The sequence below is a fragment of the Amblyomma mixtum genome, chromosome 3, assembly GCF_055824585.1.
Source record: "Amblyomma mixtum isolate Tamu chromosome 3, ASM5582458v1, whole genome shotgun sequence".
NCBI classification, from domain to species: Eukaryota; Metazoa; Arthropoda; class Arachnida; order Ixodida; family Ixodidae; genus Amblyomma; species Amblyomma mixtum.
In genome coordinates, this window is record NC_143014.1 from 21,549,990 (window position 1) to 21,564,162 (window position 14,173).

Below are 14,173 nucleotides of genomic sequence, written 5' to 3' on the forward strand. Positions count from 1 at the left end.
CCTAAAGAAGCCGAGCACCAGGCAGGGGAAAGCGTCTAAACGTCCTTAATGTTGTCGCCCTCCTGTAACCTGTGGCATGGGGCTTCGTGTTTCACATTCAGTTACTACTGCGCCCTTTCTGCGGTCCCCTTTGACCTCTCTGCCGGTCGCAGCTTGCCTTGGAAGGCGTGCCTGTGAGCGGAGGCCTTCCCCTCCAGTCGAGCCTGAGTCGTGCGCTGGTTGACGGCCAGGCGGACGACGACTGCGTCCTCCGCAAGAACGACTTTCTGAGGGACCATTGCGATCAGTGGGTATCTTCTTCAGCACCTCTTACTTGCTGTGCCGCGAAACGCGCGCATGAGTCTGATTCACGGGCTAGGCACAGCGTCGCACGCTCGTTTTGTTTGGAACGTTTGCGGAATCGGAAAAGAGTCGTGACGCCAACATAAGACCTGCAGTTTACTCATGCCAAAAATATGAAGAAGCATTGCTTAGCACAGGCAGCGCTATGATGGTTGGAGTGCAGCTTGTGCTGTTCGTCATCCGGAGCCGAAGCTGTCTGCAGTTGATCTGGCGGCTACAGTTTCGGTAAGCGTCCAGGCTCCGCACACATACATTAAATCTTGCCCCCCCCCCCCCCACACACACACAAGAAAAAATAAAAGGTAATTAAATTACAGCCGCTTACCCTCAGGGCACGAGGAGCATTCAGCGCTGTTTATCAAAATTATGATTATTGTCACGACCAGAGGAGCCGTGAAGGTAGGCGTCGGGAAGAACCCAAGACTGGGAGCCTTCTTTTTTATTATCGAGCCAGCTTCCAGGACACAGAACAGAACAGGAGCGCCTCGAGAGCCCACCGCCGCTTCGTCGTCGTCTTCGACTCAGCGCGGAGGCCGCGCGGCGCGTTCGGCTCGTGGCATTAATCCCCCCCCCCCCCCCCTCCCCCGAGAAAGCAAACATCGTCTCGATGTGGAATGGGATATGTACAGTGAGTGTAGGAGGAGCAAAAACAAGAAGAATAGGGGTGAGGTGAACTATACAATGCGCGCTAGATGAGATGCGGGGAGAGTCAAGTTCACACGTGAGGTAAGGGTAAAAAGGTACGAAACACGCGTGAACACAGCGCTCAGTCACGTGAAAAGTACAGCTTTAAGCGCACTACATGCACGATTTCAGGCCGTCGACGCTGAGGGCCGACGATCCCATTTCCGTGGGGGACAACTTCGTAGTTGACGCTGTTCAGGCGGCGCAGGACACTGTACGGGCCAAAATAGCTATTTATAAGCTTTTCGCACAATTCCTTGCGGCGCACGGGTGTCCACACCCACACGTGGTCGCCCGGCTCGTAGTGCACGTCTCTGTGCCGAAGGTTATAGTGTCGGGCATCGGCGGATTGCTGGTCCTTGATGTGCAAGCGGGCCAGCTGATGGGCCTGCTCTGCTTGTTCCACGAAGTGGCCTGCTTCAGGGGGGAGCTCTGCGTCGCCGTACGGCAGCATGGCGTCTAGCATCATGCGGACCTCCCTGCTATACACGAGACGGAACGGGGTGAACTGGGTGGTTTCCTGCGTCGCGGTAATATATGCGAAGGTGACGTACGGCAAGACCTCATCCCAGGTTTTGTGTTCAACGTCGACGTACAACGAGATCATGTTCGCCAATGTTTTGTTGATCCGTTTCGTTAAAACATTGGTTTGGGGATGATACGCTCTTGTTGGTCGATGAGCAGTATGGCTAAGCGTTAAGGTGTCACGTAGTAGTCTGGCTGTAAATGCCTTGCCTCGGTCAGTAACGACGGCCGATAAGGCACCGTGTCTAAGTACGATGTCGTGCATAAAGAAGTGGGCAACTTCGGCGGCAGTACCCCGCGCGAGGGCCTTCATTTCAGCGTAGCGGGTCAAGTTGTCTGTGGCGACTACGATCCACTTGTGGCCGGTCGACGAGAGAGGAAATGGCCCCAGACGGCCCTTGCCGACTATGTCGAATGGTAGCTGTGGCAGCTCGATGCACTGAAGCAGTCAAGGAGGCTTGAGCGCGTGTTTTTTTTTCCGCCGCTGGTATTGCCGGCATGTCCGGACATAATGCTTGACACTTGAAGTTAGGTTGGGCCAGTAATATTTCTGCCGGATTCGGGATAAGATACGTGTAACTCCAAGGTGGCCGGAAGTCGGTTCATCATGGCAGGCAAGGAGGACTTCATGCCGTAGATCAGACGGTATGACAAGCAGGTAAGTTGTCGGACTTGAAGTAGAGTTCTTTTTATAAAGCACCCCTCTCCGCAGACAGAACGACGATAGTCCACTAGCTAGGTAGCGTGGTATTTCAGGGCACCCACCTTCGAGATGATCGATGAGCAGACGCAGCTCGGCGTCGGCACGCTGTCTGGAAACGAGCTCAGACGTGCTGACCGCTCCAAGGAAGCTGTCATCGTCGGTGGTGTCTTGTGGAGGAGGCTCGGCGGGAGCGCGGGACAAGCTGTCAGCGTCGGTGTGTTTCCGGCCTGACTTGTAGGTGACGGTGAAATCGAATTCCTGCAGGCGTAATGCCCAACGTGCTAGGCGGCCGCAAGGGTCCTTTAAATTTTTCAGCCAGCACAGCGAGTGGTGGTCGGTGACGATACAAAACGGTCTGCCATACAGGTATGGGCGGAACTTAGCGGCGGCCCAGACCACAGCTAAACATCCTTTTTCCGTGGTAGAGTAGTTCAACTCAGCGCGCGACGGTGCGCGGCTGGCGTAGGCAATTACTTTGTCGACACCGCTTTGCCGCTGAACTAGAACGGCGCCAAGACCGACGTTGTTCGCATCCGTGTGCACCTCCGTGTCGGCATCTTCGTCGAAATGTGCCAGGATGGGCGGCGATTGGAGTCGGCGTCGTAACTCGTCGAAGGCAGTCTGCTGTTCGTTGCCCCAGGAAAATGACGTGTCATCACGGATTAGGAGCGTCAGAGGGCTGGCGAGCTGGGCGAAGTTTCTAATGAAGCGGCGATAGTAGGAGCACAGGCCCAGAAAACATCGGACTGCTTTTCTGTGTGCTTGGGGGGGGGGGGGGGGGGGGGGCGGAAAGGCAGCAACGGCAGCAAGCTTCTCTGGGTCAGCGCGGATTCCGTCAGCACTAATGACGTGCCCGAGGAACTTCAATTCGGTGAACCCAAAGTGGCATTTTTCTGGTTTGAGGGAGAGGTTGGCGGATCGAACGGCTTCGAGGACAGTCCTGAGGCGGTCCAGATGTTCCGTGAACGTTGCGGAAAAAATGATGACATCATCAAGATAGAGAAGACAGGTCTGCCACTTCAAACTTGTGAGGACGGTGTCCATCATTCTTTGGAACGTGGCAGGAGCACAGCAGGGCCCGAATGGGAGGACGCGAAATTCATACAGCCCGTCCGGTGTGATGAAGGCGGTTTTCTCACGGTCCCTCTCATCAACTTCTATCTGCCAATAACCACTTCTGAGGTCGACCGAAGAGGACTGCTTGACGGTAGGATGACGCCGTCTGTGAGCATCTCTTCGACCTGTGTTTGTATAGCATCTCGCTCACGAGGGGACACACCATAGGGCTGCTGATGAATGGGTCGGGCTCCTTCATGCGTGATAATGCGGTGTTTAACTATCGACGTTTGTCGCACTTTAGACGAAGGCGTGAAACACGTACCAAACTCCCGCAAGAGGTCCTGGAGTTTCCTCTTTTCAGCGGGTGGAAGGCCTGGATTTATGTCTACTTTGGTGACCGCTTCGGCATCAGCTCCAGGTGTGTCCTCCTCGCAAGCAAATCATTCGGCCACTTCCTGAACATGGTCGACGTAAGCCATGGCTGTGGCACGAAACAGATGTCGATGCTCATTGCAGAAGTTGGCGACAAGGACCTCTGTACAACCGTCATGAAGGGAACCAAGGCCCCGTGCCACCGCAACCACCTTAATGAGTACAAGGGAGACATTAGGCTCGACAACCCGGAGTCACGTATGTGGCTCGTCACAGGTAACTCTAGCGAGAATGCTGGCACGTGGTGGCACCGTAACGTTATCGTCGGCGACTCGAAGGGCGGACCGAGAAACCTGGTGCGCAGGTTCTTCTGTGGCCATTGCGATAGAAAACGTAACCAAGCGATTCGGGAGGTCTATGACAGCACTGTGCTCGCGAAGAAAGTCGATGCCAAGGATGACATCGCGATAACATTCGCGGAGAACGAGAAAAGTTGCAACGAATGTGCAGCCTCGAACCGTAACCCGGGCCGCACGCATACCGAGTGGTGCGACAAGATGTCCGCCGGCCGTACGTATGTCGGGACCGTCCCAGGGTGCCGTCACTTTTTTCAGGGCCGTCGCAAGCCATCCGCTAAGGATAGAGTAATGTGCGCCCATATCGACCAACGCGCTCACCTCCTTTATGTCGACGAGAACAGGGATATCCAAGGAGACCCTGCCTTCAGCGCGGCCCGTCGATGGCTGTTGTGGATGACTCAGTCGGTGCGGCGGAGGAAGCTGGTCGTCGTCGGGGCGATTCAAGCGGCACGTTGGGGGACTCTCTTCGGCGATGCGGCGTTCGGCGTCGGGGCGATTGGGTCGGTGCGGCGGCGGAAGCGGGTCGGCGATTGGGGTTGCGGCATCGCGGCGATGCGAAAGGCGCGTCGGGGAAAACTGTGCAGCGATGCGGCGTGCGACGTCGGGGCGATTCGGTTGCTGCGGCGGTGGAAGCTTTGCGGTTGATCGGCGTTGGCGAGGCCGCCGGAGCTAGTTTTCCCGATGAGGGCTCGAGGAACCATGTTGTACCACGGCCGGACTGAATGCAGCGGAGCGCGCTCTCTCTTGCGGCCTGCGCATTCGCCTGAAGGGCAAGGGAAAATATTCTCAGCGCCTCGCGACCCCGCTCGCCGCGTGAGGGCGCGATGGGCCTACCCTCCGTCAGCTCCCCGCGCAGCCGTCGGGCCATCGTAGCAACAGCGTGACGCGAGGCTTCAGCGCACGCTTGTTTGTTGCAAATTTCGAGTTTTTGAGTATTTATTTTTATTTATTTATTCAAATACCTCACGGGCTCCGACTGGAGTATTATGTGAGGGGGGTTACATAACGGGGTTGGGAAAAAGAAGCAGGTAGAACATGGTTATTTTAACATCGTTATACAAGTAACAAACAACCAACCAGAAAATAGATCTAAATTGAAAAATTAAGTTGAAAAACAGACTACAGAACACACTTCAGGAAAAAGCACACTTCAGAACAAAATGCTACTTATTTCTTCTTTGAAAATAACATAATCTGTGATGTGAACAATGTTGTCAGGAAGATTATTCCAATAAATGATTGCACGGGGCAGGGCTGATGAGTGGAATGCAGTGGTTCTTCCCGAAAGGCGTTTAAAACTGAGGTGATTATGCAATCGGTGAGATGTGCGGGCCGGTTTTGAAAGGGGTAGTGTGAAGGAATGATGGCTGTAAACAATTTTATGGAAGAGGCAGATAAGAGCTATTGTTCTGCGAGATTCTAAGGATGGAAGGGATAACGAAGCCTTAATGTTAGTTATACTGGAATGTCGGCAATAGTTGCGAGAAATGATGCGAGCGGCACGATTTTGTACGCGCTCTAGGGAATGAATTAAGTACTGTTGGTGGGGTGACCATATGGAAGATGCGTATTCAAGTTGAGGGCGGACGAATGTCTGATATGCCAGCTGGCGTGTGGAAGAAGGCGCACCTCTGAGGTTACGTTTTAAATAGCCTAATGTACGGCTAGCTTTGGCAGTAATTTTTTCTATGTGGGTTTTCCTTGAGAGATTAGATAAAAAGTGGACGCCAAGGTACTTGTATGATGGCGCAAGAGTGACTGGACTGTTGTTAAGCGAGTAAATGAAGAGATAATTAGACCGTTTACGGCTAAATGTCATTAACTGGCATTTATCAACGTTATCCGAAAGTGACCGGTTTGTGCGTCACGAGCTTGGTGTACATTGACTCTTTTCCCTTCAGCGGCTATTCGTAGGCATCTGAAGCGAATGCGTTGTACAGCGGGGGACAGAAGCTTGCGTCACATAGGACGTGATTGACCTTTTCTGTATGTGATGCCTCACATACCGTAAACCAGTGCCTCGTTGAACTGTACATCGCGCGATGGTGTACTGCTGTGTTCCTTTTTGTAAGTCTCGGTCCGTTAAGAGTCCCGGAGTTTCTTTTCACCAATTCCCCAGTGATAGTGAACTGTGTGCTAAATGGCTGAAGAACATTTTGAGGGAAAACCTGGTGATCAATGACAAATCTGCATCTACTGTAGTTTGCAGCAAGCACTTTCGTGAGAGTGACTATGATTTTAGGTGTCGCATTAGGAAACTGCTTCCAGGGGCTGTGCCTACTGTTTTTGAAGGGTACCCCTCCTACAAGGCACCATGCGCGAAGAAAGCTCGGAGAGATCCCACAGATCGAGAACCAGTGCCTCCGCGACGCCCAGTCAAGCGGAAAGCAGACACAGAAGATTCGGAGCATGATGTTCACAGCCCAGCCAACGATGCCCCCGAAAAGCGCCCGATGCTCGATATACGCACACAAACGAGGAACGATGCCACTGAGCGCGCAAGTCGATACCTCGCAATGATCGGGCGACTTCGCTCGCAGGTTACTTATTACCGTTCAAGGTACACGAAGGTCTTGCGAGATCTTACAGCTGAAACAAAAGTGGTTGAGTACTACCGTGCCAGCAAAAGCCACTCTTCACTAAAGAAGATAGTGGCGAATGCGCAGGGAGGCGACAAAAAGGCATCATTTCTCCTGCACCAAGTGGAATGTTACGAAATGCAGAGGCCATGTTACCCAGAGGAAATCATTCGCGAGTGTGTGATATGGCGATTTCTTTCGCCAAAAGGCTATGACCACGCCCGAACGTCTGGCTTTTTAACGCTGGCAGCCAAATGCACGCTCCAGCGATACATGGGACCAACCCCCACGTCATCAGGGATAAGCTCTGCGGTTCAAGAGAGGCTGGGGCAGGAAGCTTCGATGCTCAGCAGCAAGCAGCACATGACGTCTCTAATAATAGACGAGGCTGCTATAAAGCCCAAATGTCTTTATGACAGAAAGTCAGATACAGTCTTTGGCTTCAATGACAGACCGAACGTAAACGTGCCATCCAACTCGAAGACAACTCTAGCAAACCGAGTATTGTGTTTTGTACTTCACGGTGTCACAAGCAACTATAAAATAGCGTGCGCTTACTATTTCACGAGACAGCTCAGCGGAAGGGACTTGTTTGCATGGACTAAAAAGGAGATATCGGCTGTAGAGTCATCTGGATTCACTATTGTCCGCATTGTGACGGACAATTACTCTGCGAACACGACGATGTTCAAGCTATTTGCTATAGCAATGAGCAGTTTAGTGTTATGAAAGCATTGTTCGCACTTAATTTGACGGCAAATTTTTGAAGCAGTAACAGGGTGTTTAGCATTTAAAAGCGTTAATGAGTCGTGATGTTTCGCCAGCAAGCTCGCATGTAATACTAGATTTGTTGTGTCTTGGTGCGAAATTTTTGGTACTGTAAATAAAAGGTATCTTGCATTTTGATCGGTGCACTTTACTGAGTGAAATGTCAGAGCTTATTTTATTTACTATTAATATTGAGCGCACTGCTACCGTTTACCGGTAGCTTTACCGCACAGCGATGCAGTGAAATCCTTCAATGACCGAGAATGAAAAATTAGTTAAACTAACTCGCCAGAAATGCGTGGCGGAGTGGTTGTGTTACTATTTTTCCGCTCGCCAACTGCTCCTGTACGATCCTAGGAAGCGAAAGTCGATTATGGTACATTTCTGCACGCATGCTATCTCATGTCCGGCAATCCTAACGAGCCCGAAAAAGCCGCAGCATACGCGCGCATGCATTCCGAAGCGCGGCGGCGCAAGCGGAGGGGCTAGAGTGGAGGGGCAGGGCAGCAGCGCCGCCTCCAAGCTGCGGCCGCAGGCGGCAACTGCCCCCATCGCGCAGGCCGGAAAGAGAGAGCGCGCTCTGCTGCATTCAGTCCGGCCGTGGTTGTACTGAGGCCATGCACAGGTGTATGCTTCCATGCGAGTGCGGCGACGGTGTACCGCGCAGACACCAACAGAGAGTCATGCCTGAGTAGCGGTTTCCTGCTGCCCGGCCATGGAGGCGGGGCGCGCACTTGCACTGTGCGCGTGAAGCAGGCATTCCGGCATACGTCTAAGGTCCGCGCAGCTGATAGTCTCTACCACCACGACACGTTGTGTGGAGCAAACTACGTGGGCCCCATTTTCTGTCTTTGACTGCACTCAGTGTCAGGTCCTGGGGATCACATGCGCGCGGCATTCATCGCGACCTCGTGCTCTGGTTGACTTTCGACAGTGTGCTTATCGAAACGTAGATGAGCCCTGACAATCTCTTGAAAGAGAAAGCGTGTGAGCTGCAAAACGGTTTAGTGGTGGGTCGTCGCATTAAACGTTGTACTATATTGTTGCTCAACGAGTGTAGACTTTGTGGGTTTCTACGTGGACACAGGCCACCACCCACCGCGGGTTCGAGCTTCGCGCGAGCCAAGGGCCCCGATCAGCCGTCACCACACACACACTGGGACACCGCTGCAGCGCACTCAACCTCCGCTGGGAGGAGAGCGATTCGCCGCAAAGAAATAGGCCTCCAAGTTCACAAAGGAGACGTTTATTCACGTCGTCCTCCAGCAGATACACACACACTCAATAGTCACCCCGTCCCGGGGGCGCGCGAGGAGCAAGGCTCCGCTGCGCGCACGAAGCGACTCGAGTAATGCGCACCGCTAGCACGCCGCTGCAGGAGAATGTCCCCGCGGCAGTGCTGTGATCTCTCTCTCGTGTCGACCGTTGGGCCGGTTGCGAGAGAGAGTGGGCATTCAACGCAAGGTACGCCTGTCAGAGGTCGCTGGACCCCGCTGGACAGGCTCGAGCCGCTGCAGGTCAGAGGACACGTGCGGGCGAGCTCGAGTAAGCACTCGTCCGAACGGCAAAGGCCGGCACGGACAAACAGTAACGTACGCACCTTACGCTGTCTCGGAGGGATCTCTCTCTCTGGGCCCCGCTCGGACGGTCGCGGGATGCGCGGCCGCCAAAACGGGTCCCGGATTCCCGCCAAAAGGCGCCAATGGCAAAGGCCCTTGGGGAGCCGGGGCGGAGCTGTGGCTAAATGACAGTGATTAGTCACCCAGCCGCCTCTCCACCGCCTGAGGCAGGAGCAAGGGAAAGAGGAGAAACGACGCGGTAGGCCGGCACAGCCACGCAAAGGCGACGGCGGAAAGCCAGATTCCCACATCCCCCTCTCCTTAAATGCCCTCCTACCCATCGGCAAAGCACGCGGCCAAAATAAAGAAATCAATACACAAAAAAAAATAAGCTACACTTCAGTTCCAAAATAAAGAAATGAATACACAAAACAAAACTAGCTACCCTTCAGTTCCAGCCAGAACAACGTAAGAAAACAAAGGAAAACAAGGCAAACAACACTTGCATACGCTTCAGTAAATCAAAACAGCGTCCAGATTATATACACGGTTCACAAGGAGATGTGAATAAAACTGTACAGCTATGTGACAGGTGGATGTCAGCCTCAAAGTTCGATGGCGCGGCCCAATGGGCCGGTCGGCGACTCACCGCTCGCAGGCTTCAAGTTGAACGGGTTGGGAGGGCCGACGACTGATGGCGGTCGTCTTTCCGTTGATGTAGGGTGCGCTGATGACAACGGGGCCGCGGCAGAGCACTGACCTCGCGCCCTTGGACACGACATCACGTTCGGCACAAGACAGTTAGTACACCCCCTTCACGCCGGCTGAAACGGGCGAGGACGTTCGGCGGCGTCCAGATGTGTAACCTTGTCCACAGCGAGGGGTCCTTCTCATCCTCGCGCTCACGCAGAAGCACACAGCGGCACAACTCACAGGCGTCGCCTTGGCTCATGGTTACGCGCGCACACAGTCACAGCCGCAACCACGCATACACCGGCAAGTGCGCGGACGCTGGTCGGCGACAACGATCCCCTCATCAGAAGCGTCCAGAGGCGCCGCGGCGAGGGTCAAAGGGTGCACTTTGCGCCCCCCATCGCAACCCATCGCCCCAAACGCCCCGCCAACTTCCCGTCCATACGGGCCGCACAAAACTCGCGCACCGCGACACACGGCTCCTTAACGAGCCAACCACCCACAGTCGGGCCGGAAATGAGAAAAGGCGCGCTGTACAAACGACACCCATCGTTTTCTTCTTGAAGATAAGAGCAAGCACGAGCTGGCTGAAGTTTGCCTATGTACAAGTCTGGTACGTTAGAACGAAAACAGACGAACAAGCGGGGAAACGAAAGTGGCTAGAAACTGACTAAAACAAAACAAATAAATAAACTGATAAACACACAAGGCTGGAACTGAACATGCTGCAAAATAAAAAAAAAATAACACACCGTGCTTCGCCTAGGTAGGGCCTGACGAGAAAGCTCGCCAGCTAGCTGAGGCTGCGTGCCTTCGGTTGCGGAAAAAGTCCGCCGTCCGGCATTAATCACACCGGTGACCGTCGCCTCAGATTGTACCGGTGCTCCGTACGCTTGCGTTCCGCAGCACCAGTTGTGCCTTTGCGCTTGCCTTTGATACCAATGGGTATCGGCGCAAGCTCGTCAGACCGTGACGCGTAGGCCTTCAGGTCTGCGATGTGGGCACGGCTGGTTTTCCCCGTAAGGGGATCCTCCAGCAGGTACGCGAGTGGCGACCAGACTCTGACCACTCGGTACGGACGAAGCCACTTAGGAGCGAGCGAGGCTGAGAACCCCTTGCTGGCATCGCTAAGAACGTGGTTGCGCTTCAGGACAAGATCACCCACCTGAAAAGTCAGGCGGCGGTGCTTGCGGTCATATTGAGCCTTCTGTTGGGCTCTGGCTGCCGCCAAACTCTGCCTTGCTCTGTTGAGAGCCCGATCAAGCCGGTCCCGAAGCGTCGACGCATAAGCAGAGCAGTCTGCCCGCGTCTGCTCATCCCCGAGCTGGCTCTGCACGACGTTTGACATCGGATTCGCCAGCTCCCTCCCGAAATTGAGGAAGGCGGGAGAGAAACCAGTTGAGCGATTCTCAGCTGTTCGGATGGCGAACGCGAACTCGCTCAAATGGTCTGCCCAATCCTTTTGACACTCGGCAAAGGCCGCCAGCATTGGCTTGAGCGTTCCGTTGATTCGCTCGGTCAAATTGGACTGGGGGTGGTAGGGTGAAGTGGTGTAGTGCTCGATTCCGAGGGAACGGCACGTGTTACCGAACACCCGAGCGGTGAAATAGGACGCATTGTCCGTGATCAGTCTTTCCGGAAAGCCGAACCGACAGAACACTTCCTGGAGTTTATCCAGCACCGCTCGTGCTGACACTTTCCGAAGGGGGTACAACTCAACCCATTTGGAAAAGTGGTCAGCGACTACCATCAGGTAAATGAACCCCTGCTTGCTCCTGGGGAAAGGCCCCATCAAATCGCAGGTGGCCATCTGCCACGGACGCACACTGTCAATCGGTTTCATCATTCCAGGCGGCTTGCCGCCCCGTGACTTCACCGCTTGACAGACATGGCAGGAACGGCAATAGCGGAAAATGTCACGCTTCATGCCGGGCCACGTCACCGATTGACTCAGTTTTGCAAAAACTTTGGAGCCACTCAGATGACCGGCCAGTGGTTCGTCATGAGAGAATCTCAACAGTGCACCTCTCAGACTTTTGGGGATAACCACCTAGAACGGGTCGATGGACTCGTCATCGGTGGCTATGTATTTCAGCACGAGCCCGTCATGGTCCAGCAAATATGACTCCCCGGGGTTCGCCGCGACACACGCTGGCTTCTGCGCCCCCTGCGCCCGCTACAATGCAAGTAGCGTCACGGCGCTCCGTCTCCCGGAGACCGTCGCTCACCTCGCGACAAAAGGGGTCATTTTGCTGGGCTTTCAGTAGCTCTTACGGCTGAAAACGATTCCAGTCATCCCAGAGGGGAGCATGGTCTCGTCCCCACTCAGGTTTGCAGCCAAAATTTCCGTTCGCGTCGGCACTTCCGAGGCGCTCACGAAGAGCTTTGCCTCTCGTCCGCTTTGCGAAGCGCTGCTTGCCTGGTTAGCGGAATGGGTTAACCCGTTTGCGGGTTCCCCCTCCTTGCCGCCCGGCGGCTCGTCCGCTGTTTCGCCCCCTCCGCCTACAGGCGTCAAGGCGCCGCTGGCGAGTGGGGCACGGGATAGCGCGTCAGCTACCACGTTTGTGCTCCCCTTTCGACACTGCACGGAAAAGTCGTAATGCTGTATCAGGAGAGCCCAGCGCGCCAGCGCGCCAGCCGACCCGCAGGCTCGCGGAGCCGCATCAGCCAACTGAGCGCACTGCACCCCTGCCTCAGTGGAGGCTTGGGCGGGCTGCACGAACGAGGGAGGCAAGGCTCCTAGTTCGATGAGCGGCGTGGTTTCCACAGGGAACCGGGCCAGCGCCTCGCCGTTCCCAGAGCAGAATTGACTGCCCGCGGGGCACGGCTGCTGCTGTTCGAAACTGCCGGTTGCGGCAGCGTGACACGAACCGCTTTCGCACTGGACGGAAAGCTTGCACAGGCTCCATGGGCGTCCGGAGGGGGGGGGGGGGGGGCAAGGGGGGGCGGCTGCACCCCCCTGGAAAATCACTCCCTCGAACCGTGAGTGATGGCCGCACGCCAGGGGCCGTGGTGGGCTCAGCCAAAAGGGTAAAAGCAGCTCCGCTTCCACGCTTTGGGTCACATCTGCGAAATGCCGCGTCCGGGCACGCGTCTTTATGCCGTTTTCAAACCACGCCATCGTTAGCTCTGTTGAAGGCCGACCTGTTGCAGACATACAGCGGCACCGGCGAGCATGTGTTTCAAGCTGTCTTGAAATGGGTGCCTGTTTCTTTGATCTCTAGACAGATAGCGACACGGAGGCAGACAGTGCACAGTGCATCTTGTTTTCGCCTTCGTTATGCTGGCCACCGATGAATTCTTCAGGAGGGAAAGACAAATCAGCCGTGTCCACCCCCGCTTTGTCGGGCTGCTCATGGGCAAGCGGGCGATCAGTTGGCGCCGCCGCCGCTCGCTGTGCCTCCGATCCACGGGAGAGCGCAGTGCGGTAGAAGCGCCGCTATCAGAATCTTCGGCAAAGGAGATTAGCATCTTTTGTTCACGGCGACGCAGTCTCCAGAGGCGCCCCCACACCAGCGTCCCTTGCGTCTTCTCCGAAAACCAGCGCCTTTGGTCAACGCAGCCCGATGGCGCCTGCCTGGCTCGCCTGTCACCTCTGGCTGGGCCTCAAATGACAACAGCGCCCGTGTACTGTGCGAGGTCAGTGCCCGGTAAAGAGACCCAGGTGGTCGACATTATCCGGAGCTCTGTACTACTCCGTTCCTCATAACCTGAGTCGTTTTGGGGCTCTGAACCCCATAAAAACACACAAAACAAATTTTCCTACCGGAGTGGCGAGTGTCCCTTCCCCTTGGAAGTCGCACGGAAGTAAGCCCTTGCACGTGTGCGCGCCTCTGTATTTGTGCTTCGGTGTTTTTAGTGGCCGTTTGTCAACGAAGCTGAGAACAACCAAGACAGTGGACGAGAAAACTACGAGCGGCGAGCAGTGTGCGTGCGGTTGCTCGACTGTGCGGATGCGCGAGCAAGATGGAGCGAGGTGTATGAAGCTGCGAGCGTGCATTTATCTTGTAAATAAGTTTTCGTTGTATGTATAGACATCTTTTGTTTTCAACGTGCGCGTTCAACCGTTTTTCCAATCAATGTGTGTGACGAGTGTGCACCGAGAGCGTGTAATGAAGCACAGAAATGAATTTATCACCCGTGTAATCACGCAATTCGCCCAGAAAAATCCGTGGAGTCTACAGTTGCTGTTCAAGGAAGACTGACTGAGTTACTGTAGTTGCGTGTTTGTGACCATATTGTGCTGTGTGCTGGTCATCAATCCGGGTGAGTCGAGAACCCGTATGCAGCAATACCGAGCACTCTTCTCCACGAAGTGACAGTATATTTTTGGATTTTTTATTAATTTTAATTGTTTCTTCGTTGATAAACTGCAATGTATCTATCCTAGCCACACTTTAATTTGCTGTTTGTAATTTTTATTTCATGTGTGTATTTCACTTATTTTTTATTTATATATAAATAAATAAATTCATACCGCAAATAGTGCCTTTTTGCTACGAACATGCCCCCCCCCCCTCCGGCGCCAAC

General features: G+C 54.4%; 1 protein-coding gene across 5 annotated transcripts in view; it reads left to right on the plus strand.

The window, feature by feature from the left end:
* The window catches only part of LOC149349408 (protein FAM184A-like), a 152,474-nt gene that overhangs the window by 26,723 nt on the left and 111,578 nt on the right, over positions 1-14,173 (plus strand). For all 5 annotated transcript variants that reach the window (XM_089578311.1, XM_089578315.1, XM_089578314.1 and 2 more), the window contains one exon: positions 153-286. In XM_089578311.1, coding sequence (XP_089434437.1) covers positions 153-286 — 134 coding nt within the window. The remainder of the gene's footprint in view (positions 1-152; positions 287-14,173) is intronic.